The sequence below is a fragment of the Penicillium crustosum genome (assembly GCF_028827405.1).
Source record: "Penicillium crustosum strain IBT 35664 chromosome Unknown utg000004l_segment0_segment0, whole genome shotgun sequence".
NCBI lineage: Eukaryota > Fungi > Ascomycota > Eurotiomycetes > Eurotiales > Aspergillaceae > Penicillium > Penicillium crustosum.
This window is the reverse complement of record NW_026623125.1, coordinates 3,959,434-3,978,154: the sequence shown is the minus strand read 5'-3', so window position 1 is coordinate 3,978,154 and position 18,721 is coordinate 3,959,434. Positions and strand designations below refer to the sequence as shown.

General features: G+C 47.5%; 7 protein-coding genes across 7 annotated transcripts; 3 read left to right on the top strand and 4 right to left on the bottom strand.

Annotated features, from left to right (window-relative positions):
* Window positions 1-1,047: 1,047 nt before the first annotated feature.
* N7487_010552 (uncharacterized protein) lies at window positions 1,048-2,169 on the bottom strand (the record flags this gene model as incomplete). Its single annotated transcript, XM_056878282.1, has 2 exons — window positions 1,048-2,081; window positions 2,154-2,169. The coding sequence occupies 2 exons, from the start codon at window positions 2,167-2,169 to the stop codon at window positions 1,048-1,050; spliced, it is 1,050 nt and encodes a 349-aa protein (XP_056726862.1).
* Window positions 2,170-3,108: 939 nt separating this feature from the next.
* N7487_010551 (uncharacterized protein) lies at window positions 3,109-5,582 on the bottom strand (the record flags this gene model as incomplete). The annotated part of the gene is made up of 3 exons (XM_056878281.1): window positions 3,109-3,826; window positions 3,895-4,791; window positions 4,864-5,582. The coding sequence occupies 3 exons, from the start codon at window positions 5,580-5,582 to the stop codon at window positions 3,109-3,111; spliced, it is 2,334 nt and encodes a 777-aa protein (XP_056726861.1).
* A 1,459-nt stretch (window positions 5,583-7,041) lies between these two features.
* Window positions 7,042-9,186, bottom strand: N7487_010550 (uncharacterized protein; the record flags this gene model as incomplete). The annotated part of the gene is made up of 1 exon (XM_056878280.1): window positions 7,042-9,186. The coding sequence occupies one exon, from the start codon at window positions 9,184-9,186 to the stop codon at window positions 7,042-7,044; it is 2,145 nt and encodes a 714-aa protein (XP_056726860.1).
* A 1,083-nt stretch (window positions 9,187-10,269) lies between these two features.
* Window positions 10,270-11,469, bottom strand: N7487_010549 (uncharacterized protein; the record flags this gene model as incomplete). The annotated part of the gene is made up of 7 exons (XM_056878279.1): window positions 10,270-10,410; window positions 10,485-10,660; window positions 10,713-10,781; window positions 10,850-10,903; window positions 10,969-11,069; window positions 11,144-11,212; window positions 11,279-11,469. 7 exons carry the CDS (start codon window positions 11,467-11,469, stop codon window positions 10,270-10,272), a joined length of 801 nt encoding a protein of 266 aa, XP_056726859.1.
* A 1,242-nt stretch (window positions 11,470-12,711) lies between these two features.
* N7487_010548 (uncharacterized protein) lies at window positions 12,712-13,336 on the top strand (the record flags this gene model as incomplete). Its single annotated transcript, XM_056878278.1, has 2 exons — window positions 12,712-12,866; window positions 12,922-13,336. 2 exons carry the CDS (start codon window positions 12,712-12,714, stop codon window positions 13,334-13,336), a joined length of 570 nt encoding a protein of 189 aa, XP_056726858.1.
* Window positions 13,337-14,143: 807 nt separating this feature from the next.
* Window positions 14,144-15,324, top strand: N7487_010547 (zinc-dependent alcohol dehydrogenase; the record flags this gene model as incomplete). The annotated part of the gene is made up of 3 exons (XM_056878277.1): window positions 14,144-14,794; window positions 14,868-15,222; window positions 15,278-15,324. 3 exons carry the CDS (start codon window positions 14,144-14,146, stop codon window positions 15,322-15,324), a joined length of 1,053 nt encoding a protein of 350 aa, XP_056726857.1.
* A 950-nt stretch (window positions 15,325-16,274) lies between these two features.
* Window positions 16,275-17,954, top strand: N7487_010546 (aldehyde dehydrogenase family protein; the record flags this gene model as incomplete). Its single annotated transcript, XM_056878276.1, has 4 exons — window positions 16,275-16,333; window positions 16,399-17,600; window positions 17,666-17,735; window positions 17,804-17,954. 4 exons carry the CDS (start codon window positions 16,275-16,277, stop codon window positions 17,952-17,954), a joined length of 1,482 nt encoding a protein of 493 aa, XP_056726856.1.
* Window positions 17,955-18,721: the final 767 nt, after the last annotated feature.

Below are 18,721 nucleotides of genomic sequence, written 5' to 3'. Positions count from 1 at the left end.
GATAGACCATAGCCAAGAGGAAGGATATTCATCAGTTGGTGGCTCCAGTGGTGAACGGTGGGATTTAGAACCAGATACACCGCCTTCCCTATCTGTTATAGTACAAGATTCGAACCACAACAGAACCTCACCAGAACCATGGCACAGTCCGTATCTCGTATCACAAAATCACAAAATCACATAACCGTGAGATTCCGTTTTGAGGTTCTGCATTATCGGAGTACAATTTCCATGTGATTTGCAGGCTGAAAAGCCAAATCGTCCTTAACTCCAGCCCTGGGCGCCCCAGAGCCCCTGAAAATGGGGCAAGCCGCTTGTTTTGACACTCAATGATCAGTGACACTGACAAGTTAGTGGATAAGTGCACCCCCATTCTCAGTCCGGGGCTAGTATCCGACCCCTGTTGTGACGGGTGGAGCTGGATCGTACTATGGTTAGGGGAATAGCCCAAAATGATGTTCGACTGTCAGTGGACTCAGTGCAGAAGCTATAAAGGCGCCCCCCCAGAGCTGCGTTCGGGTCGATTTTATAATTTCCGTCCTGTGACCTTGGAATCTTCTTTCTGTTGCTGATTTTCATCTCTGTTATATCCTTCCGTTTGGAAATTTACAGATTTATCTCAATTGAACACGCCAACTAGCCTCCGCTACCGCCCGACAGTGCCAGTGTTTATAGACAAGCCGCCGAAAGAGCTATGGGTAGCCCTATTCGGCGCTAATAAGATTGATGATTACATGAAAATCAAGGAGCAATGCCCGATGGTGCGGAGTATTGCAAGCATGCTGGTATTATTTGTCTTTTCTCTATCACGCAGGTTTACAGAAACCCGCCTAGGCCCAGAGATGCATGCAAGGGGCAAGTTGAGGCTGCCGAGAACGAGAAAAATTCTCCAGTTTGAAGTTACTGGGAAACATTTTGTTTGATTCGCTGTTGCACCATCTCTCATTTCACTCGCGCTCGCAGTCCTCTCAGGTCCTCGGTCCCTCAAAAGCTCCAGCACGGCATTCCGTCCACAATAATGGGGTCTTCGCTCTCTGTATCTCTCTTTCACTTGCTCAAGTTAGATCCGGCGCCCAAATTCCCTACATCCTGTAACTCATGCTCTGTACCCTGCCCATTCTTTAACTCCTGTTCTGTATCCTCCGTACGCTCCAACTCCAACGCTGTGATAAATTGACAGACAAGCGTGGACGCTGTTAACCGTCCGACGACTCCCAATGCATCTAATGTTCCAATGAAAAGGACCGAAGAAAACATCACCGTCCCGAAAAGAACATGGACAGCGCCAGCGATATTTGATAGAGAATAGAAGATTCTGGACCATAAAGGCCGGCCTTTCGACCCGCTCCGAGTACTCTCAGTTCGCTCGACCGACGTAGCCACTACCGCCAAGAAAATCGGAACCAATGTGAGGCTAACCCACAAAAACTCAAGATATACAGAGGTGCATTTCCAGCTGACAACAGTTTGACGGCTTAGAGTCCAAACGTTGAGAAAAAGGTTGACCGCCGCACCGACCGCGAGCGAATATTTTGCTAAAATAATCCATATTGACTGTGTCATCGGCTTCGTTTGTTGCGCAGGCTTTTCCATACGGCCGCAAAAAATGCGATTAAAGGCCCAAATAATCCAATTAAAAAACCACATCTCCCCAGAAGCAAAGGCGTTTGCGTCAGTAGGCGTGATAGGAGTCGTCCTTGCCCACGGCATCCCGAAAGCGATTGAAGGCGCGCCTAGGACACACAAAAGCCCAAGGATGGGGCTCTGAACGCACAGTTGAGCTTTCTGGTTCAGGGTCGGGCCCATCTGTCCCAGGACCGTTGGTGCAAGACCGAGTAGAACCAGCGCAGATGACATATCCGCCTTGTCGATTTCTTTGGTGTTGTTGTAAATGCAGCTAACCAAGTTTTTGCATGTCATTGACTGCTCTGCTCCCAATCTCTCGACGGCGTCCGCATAATCTTTGAGGCAGGTGGGGGCCCCTTCCTCTTGTGTCAGGGTCCATTCGTAGAACGGATACCAGTGCTCGAATTGCCTGGCGTTACATCCATGGAGGAACAAACTTATGACACTCAAGAGAACTAGGAGGACTGTTAGTGAAATACTCCCGAAGTTCACTACATAGTATGTGTTGTCCAGGCATAATTAATTACCTGGTAGCCACCGCATAGTGTTTGAGTGTTTGACTGTGACCCACAACCCACAATAGGATCCACTGAAATCAGGGTCTTTCCCCAGGCGTATAAATTTCACAGGGGGCCGAGAACATCAGAATTAAAACTATCAGGGGGATTGATCGAATCAAATATTCCTCGGTGGGGTTTGCGGCTGAACAAGCTAATGCCAAAATCGATACATTCGGGCGCGCCACAGGCGCTTAGCCCGAATCCTCAAGCAATTCCTCCGTACAGAGTAGAGCGACAAAGAACTCTTAGCGAAGATGCCATTATTCCATCTGTCAGCTCTGGTGACTGAAGCTATCCATGAAACTAAACTTCTAGCCAAAATTGTAGTACCTACGTATTATATTGTATGTAAATGGCAATTTATCTAAATTACAAATGTCTCAAAGCTTATTTTCCAATGACTTATCGTAACATACTGTAACATACTGTAATTTACTGGTATAATTCTCGGAATCGTCCCAATGCTAATTGACTTTCTAGGTTTCCTTCACATCTGCCATAGAAAGTAGGGGAAGGAAAAATGTTCGGTATGAGGCCGCCCTTCACTGGATTCTCTGTGCAGAAGATATGGATATGGTGTCAGGGACATTGTGTGATATGGCCAAAAATGCGTGTACGCAAGGGTGAGGTGGTGATCTATGATGCTTCCGGAGTCTCTCGTTGTCCCTTATGGTCGCTGACTCTAATTCGGCTCTTAAGCACGGCTGAACAGACGGGAAGCCATGTTTTTCACCCCCTGTTCGTACGTATCTAGTTGTGTCTCAGAAAAAAGAAAAAATGACTATACGTTATAAAGACTGCCCATTATCTAGCATTTAAATTTCTGTTTATGCATACAATTTTGTCAAACTAGGGCTCAATGTATCCAACGATGTGAAGCCACAGTGTCCATGCTGGTCGTCAATGCCGTGAAATCTTTCCATCACCCAAGCTGGTGGTGATATCGTCTCCCCCACTTTACCAAACCCAACGCCGCCGTGTCCAAGTCCTCATCCTTGGACGGATGACACGCAGCACTAATAGCAGCACTAGAAGATGCCGCCACCGGCATCCTGGATTTGAATTTCCGGAACGCTAGCGTGAACAATATAAGCATCATGATGCTTCCAACCAGAATGGAGAGAAAGATTGGTGTAGATGAGAAGCCAACAGAGCTCATCGTATTTGCAGGATTTGGTTGGTCGTCCGGCAGGTATGTGACCAACATAAGATAAAAGATGCTCTGCGACACGAGCCAGTGGAGAACCATATAAAGCACCAAAATTGGGATGACATATCGATACGGGACACTCAACCAGTAAGTCGATCGCTGCTGACTGTCCTTGATGGGCCAAGTGACGCGAAGCGCCTTACGTTTGGCTCCGTACGAGCTGTATTCAGCAGCGGCCAGAATGCTTGTCAACACGGCATTGTAGCAGTAATAGCTGACGGTGATGATCAGTTGTGGGATGTTGGCAAACACTACCGCGCTCAGCATACTCCACTCGATTCTTCCTCCGATGATACTGTAATTGCTAATATCGACATCAGAGCTGAACCATTGTTTCATGTCGTGTGCCGAAATTATGGAGAGTTCGGGAGGCATATAAGAAATAGCCATCCTGAAGAGGACTATTCCTGTTATTATGGACGAAAAGCACCTAAATTAGATTGGTAAGCATCGCGCAAGTGGTGATTAGGCTGGTCAGGTATGCTGTCAAAAGCCTACATGAAAAGAGTTGCTGTCCAACGCCAGCCGCTTGCTGCTCTCATCCAGAACTTCCGCTTTGAGAGGCGTTTGTAGGTGATAGACTCGTCTTGGCTATTTTGCGGGATTGCCGTAAAACCACCTGTTCTGCTACCACATGTCCACTGATCCTTATGGGTATCGGTAGCTGTGAGCCAGCACAAGCCCTTCGTGGTAGGATCGGGATTAGTTAAGAATGATGCTACTGCATCGCCAATGGTCAAAAGCGGTGGCGAACGACCACGACCAATTCTAGCCGCTATAAACATTGCCGCTACTTTTGCACAACCAGTCAACATGATAATGATGCAGATCGGCGGGCTATAGAGCAATTGGCAGTGCTCCGGGGCCTTGATCGCGAGGCATCCTGTAATATTATACCGCTTTGCGCCAATTCTTGCCATTTTGTCTGGTTCATAAGAGAACAGACTCTGCAAGAAAGTATCATCAGACTGACAGGTGATATTAGAATCCAGGCCAGCAGTTTCATTGGCGGACGGCGCAGCTGGCAGGGGAATGCCATCTGACACGTAGGGCCTGCGTTCACTGATCGAACTGGTGATTCCTGTCAGAAGAATGGAGTTGTCTCCCCCGTCGCTGACGGTCAAGTTGTCTGCAAGCGCGACGATCCCCTTAATTCCAGGGTGGGATATCTGGGAAGTCTCGGTACATTGCTCAGTAGAGATTCGCTCATAATTCCTGTGGGCGATCTGGGAGGCGAACTCATGCCAGCCCAGCTGTATAGATTGAGGACTCGAGAAGCATTTATCCAATGCCGGGGTCGTAAGGTTCCAGATATTTGATGAATCCAAATCATAAGGTCCAACCACTACGTCAAATTGATTTATCGATAAAGACTCAAATATCATCGAGTTGTACCTATAAGTGGTATTAGTTTTCAATATTCAGCAGCGAGCTGGCTGATTCATGAGTCTGTTGTTCCGTACGTACATTAAATGAAACGGAGTTGCTGTAAGCATCAATACTACCCACAAGGCTAGTCGATCGCAACCGATCACCAAAAGGTTCTTGACACTCGCACTCCCAATATAAAGCGACTTCTTTTGAGCGTGATGGGCGTCGACCTCCTCCCGGGCCGGGGCGACAAGCGTCTGCATGCAGTAGTTGCTTGCAGCAAGGATGCACGTGCTCAGCACGTTGATAATCAAATGCAGAGCAGTGTTCCATCGTTTTGTCAAACCGCAACTCCCTTGATAAATCACTGCGGTGGTCGAATAGCTACCATTTTCTGGGTATTTACTAGCCAGTCCAGCCGCAATTGAGACAAGGACTAGGTTCATGAGGAGTATGAAGACCCCAGCTCTGGCGCAGAGGTAGACACCATCAATCCATGCTGTATTCCGCGTGTGTGATGTCGGGTCAACGATCCCCGCTCTCGTTCTTGTTATCGTTTCTTCATCGCCCACGGGTAGTTCTAGCAGGGTATCGTTCTCAGCAACCGGGGCGGTTTTCGCGATCGATGGATGGCTTTCCTGTGGAATTGTCGATAAGGAGGACAAAGAAGCCACTGGAAATACGGATGGTTGAGCACGAATTTCGCTGAGCTCGGTCTGGCTGTTTTGATGGTTATCCGTGACTCCATAATAGCGATGCCGAGAAAGTGAGGATCGAGGGTAGCCCCACAACAGACGGACCCAAGACTTTCCCATTTCGAGGCTCAATCTATTTCATTGGAAGTTTGATAATATGCAAAAGGAGCTGGGGGCCGGATATCTAGCAAAATGCGAAATACCTCGAAGGCAAGTACTGACCGGGGGAATTCACCAGATTTAAGGGCCCCGGGTGGGGGTGTGGATATACAAAAGACCATTAGGCTGGGGTATGGAGCTGTCTGCGACTGAGAGATAATATTAGTACAAGTTAGCACATGGCGCGCATCATTTCTTTTGGCAGTAACGATATTCATTCGGTTAGTCGTTAGCGTAAGGGCCATTAACTGTGCCAAGCGCCCATCTTAAGTGCAGGTCCGTGTATTTCATAATATCCTCGTACTCCGTAGATCTCTAACATGAATTTATTTTAGGAGCACGGAGTACTCGTAAGAAAGTTTTACGGCCCCAAAATGACGTGCTCTATACATAATGGGTGTTAAGAAAGAAACAAAAAACATGCACTAAGTTGGTAAGGATTCGCTACTGTCATACAAATCAAGGCTTTTCTCATTCACCAACCATACAAATAAAGTCAAACTCATTCCAGTGAAAGCCAGATCAGAAATGCCGAGCCAAAGCCCGTTACCAGATCAAGTCCATAATTAGAGTGACACCATTATTGAAATGCAATGCTGAGAAAAAAAAGGCATCCTATTCCCGAACGAAGTGACGTGACTTGATATCTCGCCCTCCACTGCCAGAATCTTGATTGTTGATAAAGGCGGTGAGGGAGTATTCGATTGTAATGGTGGGATATTTCCACGAGACATGTTTCGTCCCCTGCTTGGTGTTCGGGGACCTGTACGAGCAGAAATCGAATCCCCATCGGGGTCATCATCGCTCCTCACCACCTCCCTGAATTGCAGCAACACGTGATAGGTTCCACTTCGGCTATAGTAGTTCCACTTCGGCTATAGTAGTTCCACTTCGGCTATAGTAGTTCCACTGAAGGCAATGGTCGGGCCTTAAGGTCATCCGTGGCGATCTTGAAAACATACCCAGTGAGCATGCCCCGCGGTCATCAGACGGAATCCCCCGGCCACTCCGGCCACGAAGTAAAAAGTAGATGGAAGTTCATGAATATGGATTTGCAGATGACAATGGTCGATGGAGGAAAGATAAGAGAAGAGTGGGGAGCCTGCAGTTGAAATATTATAGGTGCTGTTCCTGGGGATGCTGCGACCCGTGACTGAAGGTCATGCGGTTGCCTTTTGGGAGTTTCTGCTTTAGGCAGATGAAGGATTGACTAGGGCAAATCCCTGATATTATACATAGAAAGGGCTTTGAGACGGTTCATGCTTTTGTATCACCTTGAATTATGTTTGGGAAGACCATCTGAAAAGAACAAGCAAAAGCACATTCATATGTTTGTACGTACTAGCCTTCTTATTCTCATCTACGGCCAAATAGAATATTCATTTAATAATGAGATTGGTATTTTTGCATCTTGGAACATCTATTTTTCAGTCTCCTCAGCCTGGTCTTGGAACTTCTTTCGCCAGTAGAAACGACGTAAAAGTGGTCGCACATCGTCTTCTGCCAAACGTTCTTGTTGGCCCAACTCTGCCTGCTTCTCTGCCCCAACCAACTTTTCTTTCAATTCCCCAAGTGGAACAATCCGCTGCTCTAGAGCTTTCAGCATCATTCGCACCAAATTCATCGACCCCCTCCTCGCTGCCTGTCCCAAAGGGGTGATGCCAAGCTGTGCATGAGTTCGGAGAGGGTCAGCTCCTCGATCCAATAATAACTGGGATAGATTGGACGTTTTCCTATGAACAACATCATGCAGAGGGGAGTAGGACGCCCCTTCGATATCAATTCCATATGCGATCAGTGTGTCCAGAGTAGCAGCCACAGCATCCCAGTCTTCGCTTGGTGAATCTACCACTGCCATCAAATATTTGTTGTCGATTGTGGTCAAGTTGCCGATTAGTCCTCTTTCGAACAGAAGAGTCAAGGACGACGTATCTGATCGAGATAGTACAGTGTATAGGGCCATCCCAACTTGGTGACTCCCAGGCATAACCTCATAGTCGGTGTCAAGAAGATATTTTATCATCAATTCTCCACCCTGGGCGGCCGCCTCAAGGAATGACGTAGGGTAAAAGCCCGTACCCAAGCGGGGCTCTATGAATGAAGCCCTCTCCTGTAGAATATGCGCTGCGGCCAGACTTCCAGTGCTCAACGCTCTCATGAACACTGATTCGGAGTAAACCCCCTCAGCGCCATAATCTGCAGTTAGTCCAGGATCTGCTCCATGATCGAGCAATAGTTCAAGTATATCCGGCACTTGGACAGCTTCAAAAAAGACCGGCTCATTATGTGGGGGGATTCGATGATTCGGATCTGCCCCGTGGTCAAGGAGCATACTAACAATCTGTTTCTGGGAGCCGTCAATTGCTGATAGGAGCGGGATTGGGTGTCTTCTATGTAGCAATGACTTGTCTGACTTAATTGCATGGTCGAGTAGTAGCTCGAAAGCGCTGTAATGGCCTCGATGGGCTGCCAACGCTAGAGGTAATGGGTATCCTTCAATAGAAAGATACCTCGGTCCCCGGAGCCTTCTTTCCATGCCCCATTCCTGAGCCGTACAGTCAAGACAATCAGACGAGCAGCCTCGGTCAAGTAACTCTTTAATCATATCATCCCAGCCACATGCAGCACTAACCAATAGTAGCTCTCTATGGGTATCATCATCAGGCTCACCATGTGTGATAAAGGCGAGAAGATCCATAGACTTCCGAAGCATATCAACTACTGCATGGTATTCACGTTGTGTAGCCTCGACCAATGGACCTATAGGCCAGGCGATCATGGTGGGTATTGGAATCATCCCATGCTCTCCTAGGAGAAGCTCGACTATCTCTAAGTAACCTTCACTAGCCGCCCAGCGTAGGGCATAACTAGCCTCTTGAGGAGACTGCTTTAGATCAGGATTCGGCTCCAGTAAGAACCGAACAACTTCATAGTGGCCCCTCTCGGCCGCGGTAGTGAGAATATTCGCCCCCAACCACGCCCCAATGTGGACATCAGAGCCAAGGGAGACGAAGAGTTTGACAAGGGATAAATGGCCATACCTGACAGCCACTGAAAGTGGTGAGATATCAAGACCATCAATGCGTACAAATTCGACACCAGGGGGGACCCCATAATCAAGCAAGAGCTGAACGATATCTTCATGGCCACGACCAGCCGCCAGTATCAACGGACAGCCTTCATCATCCCTATTGATATCCCTAGCAGTGGATCGAAGCCAGCTTCCACCTGAATTTGGATCGACTCCGTATTCCAGTAACAGCCGCACAATAGGTTCATGTCCATAAATACAAGCGAGCGCCGTCGGAAGCCACTCTTCGTAGTGAGTGGCGTGAGGAGAAGCACCAGCTTCTAGTGCATATCGCGCAGTTGCTTCCGAGCCTTTGATCGCGGCCCACTCCAGAGCACAGGCGTTCGAGTAGCACACGTTAAATTGGTATAGGGAATGATTCAGCAGTAGGTAAAATCGTCTACATGTTTGAACGAGTGCGTTGATGCAATACTCGTCATCGAGAAATTCGGATATCAATATCAAAATCTCCGTTGGAAAATCCAATATGTGCATGTTGAAGAAATAAAACAGTCCCAATGTAGTTGTCTAAGCGGTATGCCGATCGTTGGAGGGGTAGGGTGTTTGGGACGTAAGAAGGACAGACAGGTCACATGTGTGCCACGTCTCTTAGGCAGAAGAGGTACAGTTGGTTCCCAGAAGAGTGAAGTCGTGGCAATAGGTGTCGATCGACCTACAACCACCGGATTCAAATGTCACATTGTAAGCCTACCTTCAGATGATGGCGACCACGATTAAACAAGCTCGAAATTGATCAATAAATGGGGTAGATAATAGAGGGAGGGTATATAGAGGCGCATAGAGATGTTGAAGGATGCAAGGCTCCGTTTGCGTGGTCTTAAATTGTAGCAGTAGCCCGCAGATAGTCAGCAAACTCAAGGTTGTATGCCACCTAATTATTGTCTTGGCCCCAAGGTGACAGCCTGGAGAAAGCATCTGCTTGCAGAGATACCTGACTCTGTAGGACGTCCGATGGCTAAAACAACTCGCGATCCTGATGTTATACATACTGCCCGAATAGGCAATTCCCAGAGGTGGCGGAAGGTGAATGTTAGACCGTGCGTGCCAATTTCCCCACATAGGAAGAAGCGTCGCTCTGTCTACAGCTGTTTCCCCCTTTTCAATTTATAGCTCGGGCAATTCATTTACGCACTTTGGCTTTCCGAATTCTTATGCAAATCCACAATTCCAACCATTAAGAAAGAATATATTAATTTTAGTGGTCGCATGTCTGCGCAAGTTCATGTGCGCAGGTTTGGAAAGCTGAACTAGGACCCTACAGTAAAGATGGGTATCCCTTAGGCTTTTAACATCGCCTCGGTTACGCTCCACAATAAAAAAACTAGCAAAATAACATCGAAATGAACAGAAAGTGGGACGGCCAGTACCAGATCTCGCCCACGGCAGCGAGCTAGAAGCCGTTCCGCACACCCCAGACGACCGGTTATACCAAAAAGTAAGACTGGATCCATCAAATAAGATTGAACCCTAGCGAAGGGTGGCTTGCTGTTCAACATCACTTCGCTCTCCCCTTGTACTATGTTAGAATCGGGAAGCACTGGATAGCTTTGAGGAGGCTCACTTGTTTTGATTGCGAGTCCAGAATGTCGCCAAGTCTCCAACCGGCAAAGAGCATGGAAATCCTATGGACTCAAACAGCTGAACAATTAACAGGTAGAAGCCGAGTAAACTAGCAACAAAGAGCGAAGCCCCAGCACCCTAGAAAAGAAAAGGCCAGGTTAGAATCCAGTCAAAATGGCAACTCAATCATAAAGATACGGATGGATACTCACTTTTACACATCGATCACCAACTGCTGCATTCGCTTGGCCTAGTTCCCAATAGGCTGACGACAGAAGAAGGAAAACCAAGAGCAGGCAGAGGAAAATGAGTGTGTATACCACATTGATGCGCGTTGCACAAATCATGAAAATTAACATGAGAACAGCCATTGTTATAAATAGAAACGCTGGTATTGTTAGAGCCTTTCATAGAATTCCAGCGGCTTTGCTTGCACTTACCGTATGTATTCATGAAGCTTTCACTGGCTAGCCCGGCAGCTGTGTTGGTGGTCGAGGAGGAATACGGGGCTAATAAATATCAGCAAACTGATGGCTCCATTTTGATGGAACGATATATTTGATTGAGGCAAACTGACCGGCTGCATTGAATGCGGGAATCATCGTGGCTGCGAACGCAAACCAAAAGCCGCCTTCGTGAAGTATTAGCAACACGAACGAGTGATCGAGACTTCTCACATGAGGTAAGAAAACATACCAATAGTGCCAAACACAACACAGGGGAATGTATTTCCGATGATGAACTCAAGAATGCTCGTGATGAGCAACAACAGACCACCAAGGAAGACGATAGGTCCACTGTTTAGTTCATTAGATGAAGCTTCCTGGGCCAATTTATTGGATGCCTCACATGAAAGCGACTCCATTTCCACTAGCTCCTCTCCAGGCCATCAGACAGCATGAAAGGGGGGGTGGTGGTGATAACGAAACCTCCCAGTGCTCTGGATATTGAACCATGAAGTTAGACGACGATGCCTTGCTTAAGAGGATAATGTTTGAAAACTCACAATGGTGTCGGATTTCCAACTTTCCTGGCTAGTGGTGATTGGCGAACCGTCATGGGAGTCAAATAAAGCCTTTCAAATTGTTCAGATGACAGTGTCACCGATGTTGGCACTGTAGTAAGACCATTGTGAGTGTTCTCCCTGTTGTGATACATCCCCTTTGACTCCTCATTTTGACTCATGTCACTGTCCATCTTGTTCTCGCTGAGATGGATATATATGTCTAGTACCGAAATGCGGAAGAATACACCGTAGGAGGTAAAAAGAATGGAAGCTCTGAGAAACGAGGCTTGTAGGTCTTCAACATTCGGGGACTGTGGGACTTTTAACCCTTCCCCAGACTTTGCGGCTGGGGTGAACTATGGGGTAATTGATCTTGGCTCATTCTACTGTTGAAAGGGGGAAAGCATAACCATACTCCTTTCCACCGCGTCCAATCAGACGGTTGACGTGGGATATATTGATTTGCAGCAAGGCCGGATGAGCCCAGAACGCGAAGTGAACCCAATAAATGGTCAGCATAGATAGTGGATCCACTGGCAAGCGGGCCCGGGGTTGACCAATAAGGCATATCGATTAACTGTATCCCGTATGCACCAGGATTCTAACCATGGTGATCGTTACCTTGGCTGGGTTGCATTTCTTCCCGCCCGCAACGTTGCCATTGAAACTCTCGTGTCGGGGCTTCGGATCCCCAGAGATGCGGAAGAGTTTCATATTTGACTTTCCTTTGTGTGGGGAATGTAGATCAGGGATCTTGGATGGAGTCGAAGGATCACCATTTGCCAAGCGCTGACGCGTATGGTTCGGCCCATGCGGATCCGAAATTTCATGCGGAGCCGCACAGCTAAAATCAATCCTTGGAAGCTAATCAAAGCATTTTCCAAGGTTAGTGATCTACCCCGCAGTATTTTGAAGTGGAAGACAGCTCAGATATTCTAATCTGAGAAACAAGCCCATCCATGGTAAATTCCAACTAGGCTGGTCATGATGCGGAGCCGCTCAAAATGGCGTCTCAAATTCCACATGACATTAGATATACATATTGCTTATGATGAGCACCTTGGTGAATGTAGCTTTTGGGGACCCTTGGTGTTAGCGACTTTCATAAAAAACAATTCACCTTGGTATATATAAAACCTGGTGCCAAGTTACGCGTAACAATAGCCGTGACACTATCTCGCTTTCCTTGAAAATCCCACTCTACGCATATTCAAGATGACGAGTTTGAGCATGGCATCCCGAAACGAATTTCAGATCCCACTTCCCCGCAAAAAGGCTAGAAGATCCTGCTTGTATTGCCAAAAGGCCCATAAAACATGCGGTAAGCTCGGGGATCCTGCCTTGTTGTCTCGAGCAATTATATTTCGAGAGTAAAAAACTGACAAGATGTGGTAGGAAATGAACGCCCCTGTGGGCAATGTGTGAAGCGCAACATGCCATCGCAATGTGTCGATGGAATCCGGAAACCGCCAAAATATCTCAATGAAAATACGAAGAAATCACGGAAGGCTAGCTTGTGTCACGGTGTTACTTCTCCGCAGCAAACCCAGTTTCAACAACAAGGTATTCCCAATACCACAAGATATAGGTCAGTTTAATTCTCCTCCAGTGATATTGAATCATTATATTAATGTCGAGTGTAGCAACGGGATCATTGAAGAAGAAGCCAACGATGAGCGACATATAAAATACTACAGAAGCGACTCATTTGAGGAAGTCTTCGATGAAGTTATTGATTCAAACTCTTTCTACACCGAAAGATCGAGTTTCAACTTCGGAAATCAACCTTCTGAGGGAGCCATTGTTAAAGGAAATGATAATTTCGTAACTTTCTTCTCAGATGCTGCATTTGCGACGTGGTCGGAGAGATCTTCCAGCGTATCTGAAGATAGTGAGCTAGGGACGTCATACCAAGCTCCGGAGGACGGCTTGGGAGCAAGCTTGGCCGAGTCACGAAGACATGCAAGAGATGAACCATATTCCGGATTTGCTATCAGCAGTGGCTGGTCAAGCACATTCTTTCCGCATGAAGTTGAAGAAGAACCCAACGGTTGCTGAATATGGCAGAGACAAACGGCTTTTAGGTGTTCGATTTGCGGGGATTTGTCTTTGCCAGAATTTTCCAGCTCGCCATCTTCCTTTTTTTCGTGTATAACTAGCAATTTGAACTAAAAAAATGTAATTATAGCAATATTGTTGAAAAACTACGGTCGCTAAGGCTAACTTTTGTGCCTTGTCAAAAAATTTCAATTTATCAGTTGTATTACCTTGAAGGTCAAGCGCCAACCCCCAGCTGCTCTAGTAATTTGCACCCCTTTTGGACGGTTGATTTCTCCATGAACCATGTCCACTCATTTGTTCAGGCTCCGGAATACCCTTAAGCGGGTTTTCAAGCCCAAAGATCGCCCCGAATCCGGACAAGAGAGCATTTCGGTGAAAACATTACATCCAATCACATTCGCTACCTGTGCGGCTCCGCATGGGGGCCGTGCGGGATCCCCGCAAATCTTCCCCGCATTAACCTTCGAACCTTGCTGCGTTCCAAATCCAGGTGCATGACGTTTGAGGTCTAGGTCAAACACATTTCTTCCCAATCAATCTACTTTGTACCCACTGCATATTCCGGGTCTTCCCAACCATTGATACATTCCGGTGGGCCGACCTAATTTCACTAGATGGAAGGAAATCTGGGAATGGAAGCGACAGGCCCCACCTCGCCTTCTGTTACCCCGGACATCCCCACGCAACCCATCCAGCTATAAAGCTGCAATTGAAGCCCAGAAAATAATCATCAACTCACCAAAGAGCACATCTTCATTCTACACACTTCCAACTCTTCTCAAACTTCATTTTCATCTCATCAAGATGTCCATCCCCGAGACTCAATGGGCGCAGGTGGCGGAGAAGATCGGAGGGCCACTTGTCCTCAAGCAAATTCCCGTCCCCAAGCCAGGCCCTGATCAGATTCTCGTCAAGATTCGCTACTCAGGAGTTTGCCACACCGATTACCATGCGATGATGGGTCACTGGCCCATCCCAGTTAAGATGCCTCTGGTCGGTGGCCACGAAGGAGCTGGAGTCGTCGTGGCCAAGGGTGATCTCGTGAGCACCTTCGAGATCGGTGACCACGCTGGAATTAAGTGGCTCAACGGCTCGTGCTCGGAGTGTGAATTCTGCAGACAATCCGATACCCCTCTGTGCGCTCACGCGCAACTTTCTGGATACACCGTCGATGGTACCTTCCAGCAATATGCCGTCGGAAAGGCCACACACGCTTCTAAGATCCCCAAGGGTGTTCCTCTTGATGCAGCGGCTCCTGTACTCTGCGCCGGTATCACTGTTTACAAAGGATTGAAGGAATCCGGTGTTCGTCCTGGCCAGACAGTTGCTATTGTTGGAGCAGGCGGTGGTCTTGGATCACTCGCACAGCAGTACGCAAAGGCCATGGGTCTTAGAGTAGTTGCTATCGATGGAGGTGACGAGAAGAGAGAGATGTGTGAGCAGCTTGGCACTGAGGTATGATCGCAAATCCTCCATACCCACATATTCCTCTCCGCCAAACGGTTTACTAACAAAAACAACTAAACAGACTTATGTCGACTTCACCAAGTCCAAAGACCTGGTTGCCGACGTGAAGGCGGCAACCCCCGGTGGTCTTGGCGCTCATGCCGTGATCTTGTTGGCTGTTTCAGAGAAACCTTTCCAGCAAGCCTCAGAATACGTTCGCTCCCGAGGAACAATTGTTGCGATTGGACTACCCCCCGATGCATTCCTCAAGGCCCCTGTGATTAATACCGTCGTTCGTATGATCACTATCAAGGGAAGCTATGTTGGAAACCAGCAGGATGGCGTTGAAGCTCTCGACTTCTTCGCCCGGGGCCTGATCAAAGCTCCGTTCAAGCTGGCACCTCTGAAGGATCTTCCTAAGATCTTTGAGCTCATGGGTATGTCACACTCTCTCACTTATATATATACGAGGCTCAAACTAACTTGAAATAGAACAAGGCAAGATTGCCGGGCGCTATGTGCTCGAGTTGCCAGAGTAAATATTGATTGACGATTGATGACTCGTGCTACAGGGACAGATTTTCCGCTAGGATTATGTTGTATATAGGTGTGGAGACTTGCGTGCGAGTTTGTGTGATATATATAAATTGAGATTCCGAAATTGACTCACTTCCAATGATTCATGCACCAGAAAGGATTCAATACCGTATCTTCTTACTTTGCCATCTCTCCCATTCAAGATAGGACAGACGTTGACTTTGAGTTTTTAGAGATCTTCTCTGCATCGCCCCGGTCTCCACACACCTTCGGGAACTACAAGCTTGTCATCGGTTAGTCACCGCACTCTGACGCCCCAGCCAGGGACCTAGCATTTGGGATCCAACGAGACTATGTTGTAACTGCCATATGTTAGATTAAGAAATACCAGCCAGAGACCGGGTGCGATTCACTGTGGACGGGCCAGCTAGATTAGAAATACTACTGGATATTGAAGCATGATACCAATACAAAATAAATAGTTGGTGTATATTAAAATCAAATGTTAAAATTCTATGTATTTTGGTTTGTGGAAATAGTTGACCCCGTAGAGCCAGAGGGTGATATGAAATGACCTCACTTCCTCCGTCGCCAGTTCCCCACATTCTTTCCCGTCACAGGACACTTCCAAAAATACGGGGTTTATTGATTCCCCGCTTTTAGCCCCTGACTAGGTAGGTAACGTAATTGGTCCGGACGAATGGAAGTGTACCCAGGTGAATTAAAGAGAAAGCTGGGGTACGGGAGCGGAGCCGCACCCCCACACAGCGAGAAACATCGGGCCGGCGTTTATCGATCTCAATGCTACCCCCCGCCCTGTGCGGATCCGACAATTCATGCCACCCGGGTCCTTCTCAGTAATCATATAAGAGTGCCTTTGATATCTCATATTCTAGCTTCCTCACATATCTCACAATTTATTAAACACCTCTCATCAGACTCTTCTTCAAACATGGCGCTTTCTCAAACCGTCGAGACTCCTGTGCTCACCTATGAGCAGCCTTTGGGGCTGTAAGTTTGCCCGAACAACAATAAAGCTCACTGCATCTATTCAATGATCTAACATAAGTCATCAGATTCATCAACAACGAATTTGTCAAGGGTGTGGACGGCAAAACCTTTGAGACAATCAACCCTCACAACGAAAAGCCTATTGTAGCCGTCCACGAAGGCACAGCAGATGATGTCAACATTGCCGTGAAAGCTGCTCGCACTGCATTGAACGGAGAATGGAAACAAGTCACTCCGTCCGAACGTGGTCGCCTCCTTACTCGTCTCGCAGACTTCTTGGAACGCGACATCGACACGTTGGCCGCTATTGAAGCCCTTGACAATGGCAAGGGTGTGTCAATGGCTAAAGGCGATGTTACCGCCTCTGCTGGATGTCTACGCTACTACGGTGGCTGGGCCGACAAGATTTACGGCCAAACGATCGACACCGATACCAACAGCTTGACATACACACGCCACGAACCGGTGGGTGTGTGTGGCCAAATTATTCCCTGGAACTTCCCGCTCTTGATGTTTGCTTGGAAGATCGGCCCTGCCCTGGCTACTGGAAATACAATTGTTATGAAAACGGCTGAACAAACACCCCTGTCTGGCCTCTACGTGGCTAAGCTTATCAAAGAAGCGGGATTCCCTCCCGGAGTGGTCAACGTTATCTCAGGATTTGGAAGAACTGCAGGCGCAGCAATTGCCTCTCACATGGATATCGACAAGGTCGCTTTTACTGGATCGACTCTGGTCGGACGTCAGATCATGAAATCTGCGGCTGACAGCAACTTGAAGAAGGTGACCCTCGAACTAGGTGGTAAGTCGCCGAACATCGTTCTTCCTGATGCAAACCTGGAGGAAGCAATCGAATGGGTCAATCTGGGCATTTTCTTCAACCACGGACAGTGTTGCTGCGCAGGCTCTCGCATTCTTGTTCACGAAGCTGTTTATGAGAAGTTCCTCGAGCTTTTCAAGAAGCGCGCTGAGCAAAACAAGGTCGGAGACCCATTCCATTCTGAGACCTTCCAGGGACCACAGGTGTCTCAGATCCAATATGACCGGATCATGGGTTATATTCAGGATGGAAAAGGTGCAGGTGCCACAGTTGTCACGGGTGGCGATCGCCATGGCACCGAAGGATACTACATTCAACCCACTATCTTTGCCGATGTCACTGAGAACATGACGATTGTTAAAGAAGAGATCTTCGGACCTGTCTGCACAGTGCAAAAGGTTCAGAGTGAGGAGGAGGCTATCCAAGTCGCCAATGACACAAACTACGGTAAGTACTGCTCAATGTCTCACATTCAATCTGGTTCCCAAGGTCTGACGATTAATAAAAAATAGGATTGGCCGCAGCTGTCCACACCACAAACATCAACACAGCCATCAGGGTATCTAACGCCGTCAAAGCCGGGTGAGTCCATTAAATTGAGGAGCGGTTCCCCAGGAAGCATGGATTTGCTGACATATTTTTCCTAACAGAACCGTCTGGGTTAACAACTACAACACCCTTCACTACCAGATGCCGTTCGGTGGTTTCAAAGAATCGGGAATTGGCCGAGAGCTTGGGTCATACGCCCTAGAGAACTACACTGAGGTGAAGACCGTCCGCATCCACCTTTCCAAGTCATGAGCGTCAGATCGCCAGAAAGAATTCTAACTGCTATTTTACGTTTCCAATTTGTACATACCATGGAAAATCAACTCTACAAACATATCAAGTCCACAAAAAGCGTACATTTCAATTTGCGGGGGTTTTGCCTATGGTAAAAGAAGCCATCGTTGACAGTCACTAGACCAACCAGCGAAACACATACGAATCAATTGGTTGGAGAGCTTGTTCATTACTAGATCGAGATAAGGAGAAATTCCACTGGTACACCTGTATGTCGATCGCAACCCCTTGCCTGCCTAGCACATTCAATTGGGCGATCATATTGTAGATGGATCTGCGGTGAGATAGTAGGGTAACTCTGCGGCGGTCGCGCCCGTGACCACATACTTGGGGGTTTCGTGTGATTGGTTCGGGCTCGGCATGACAATCCTCCGATCCGCTTTCAGCATTTTGCGTCATCTCAAGAATGCGCCAAGTTCTGACCTGTCGTGTAACCTTAACCGTTCATATATACCTAGGTACATGCGATTGAATTCTTCATCCTTCAATATAATCATTTCATAAGATGGAACACGTTGCAATATCTGTTAAAGCTAGCATTTGATCAAATACAACACCTAAGTAGACTTGAATTATAGTTCCACTGGACCGAAAATGAATCGTGTCGACCTGTGGACGGATGATGCGCTAGCTTCTCCACTTTTCCCCCACCCAAACTCACTCCGCACTCCGCAGAGTTCACGTGGTCCCCGGGGAAATTCGAAATATCCTGGCCTGAAGACTCT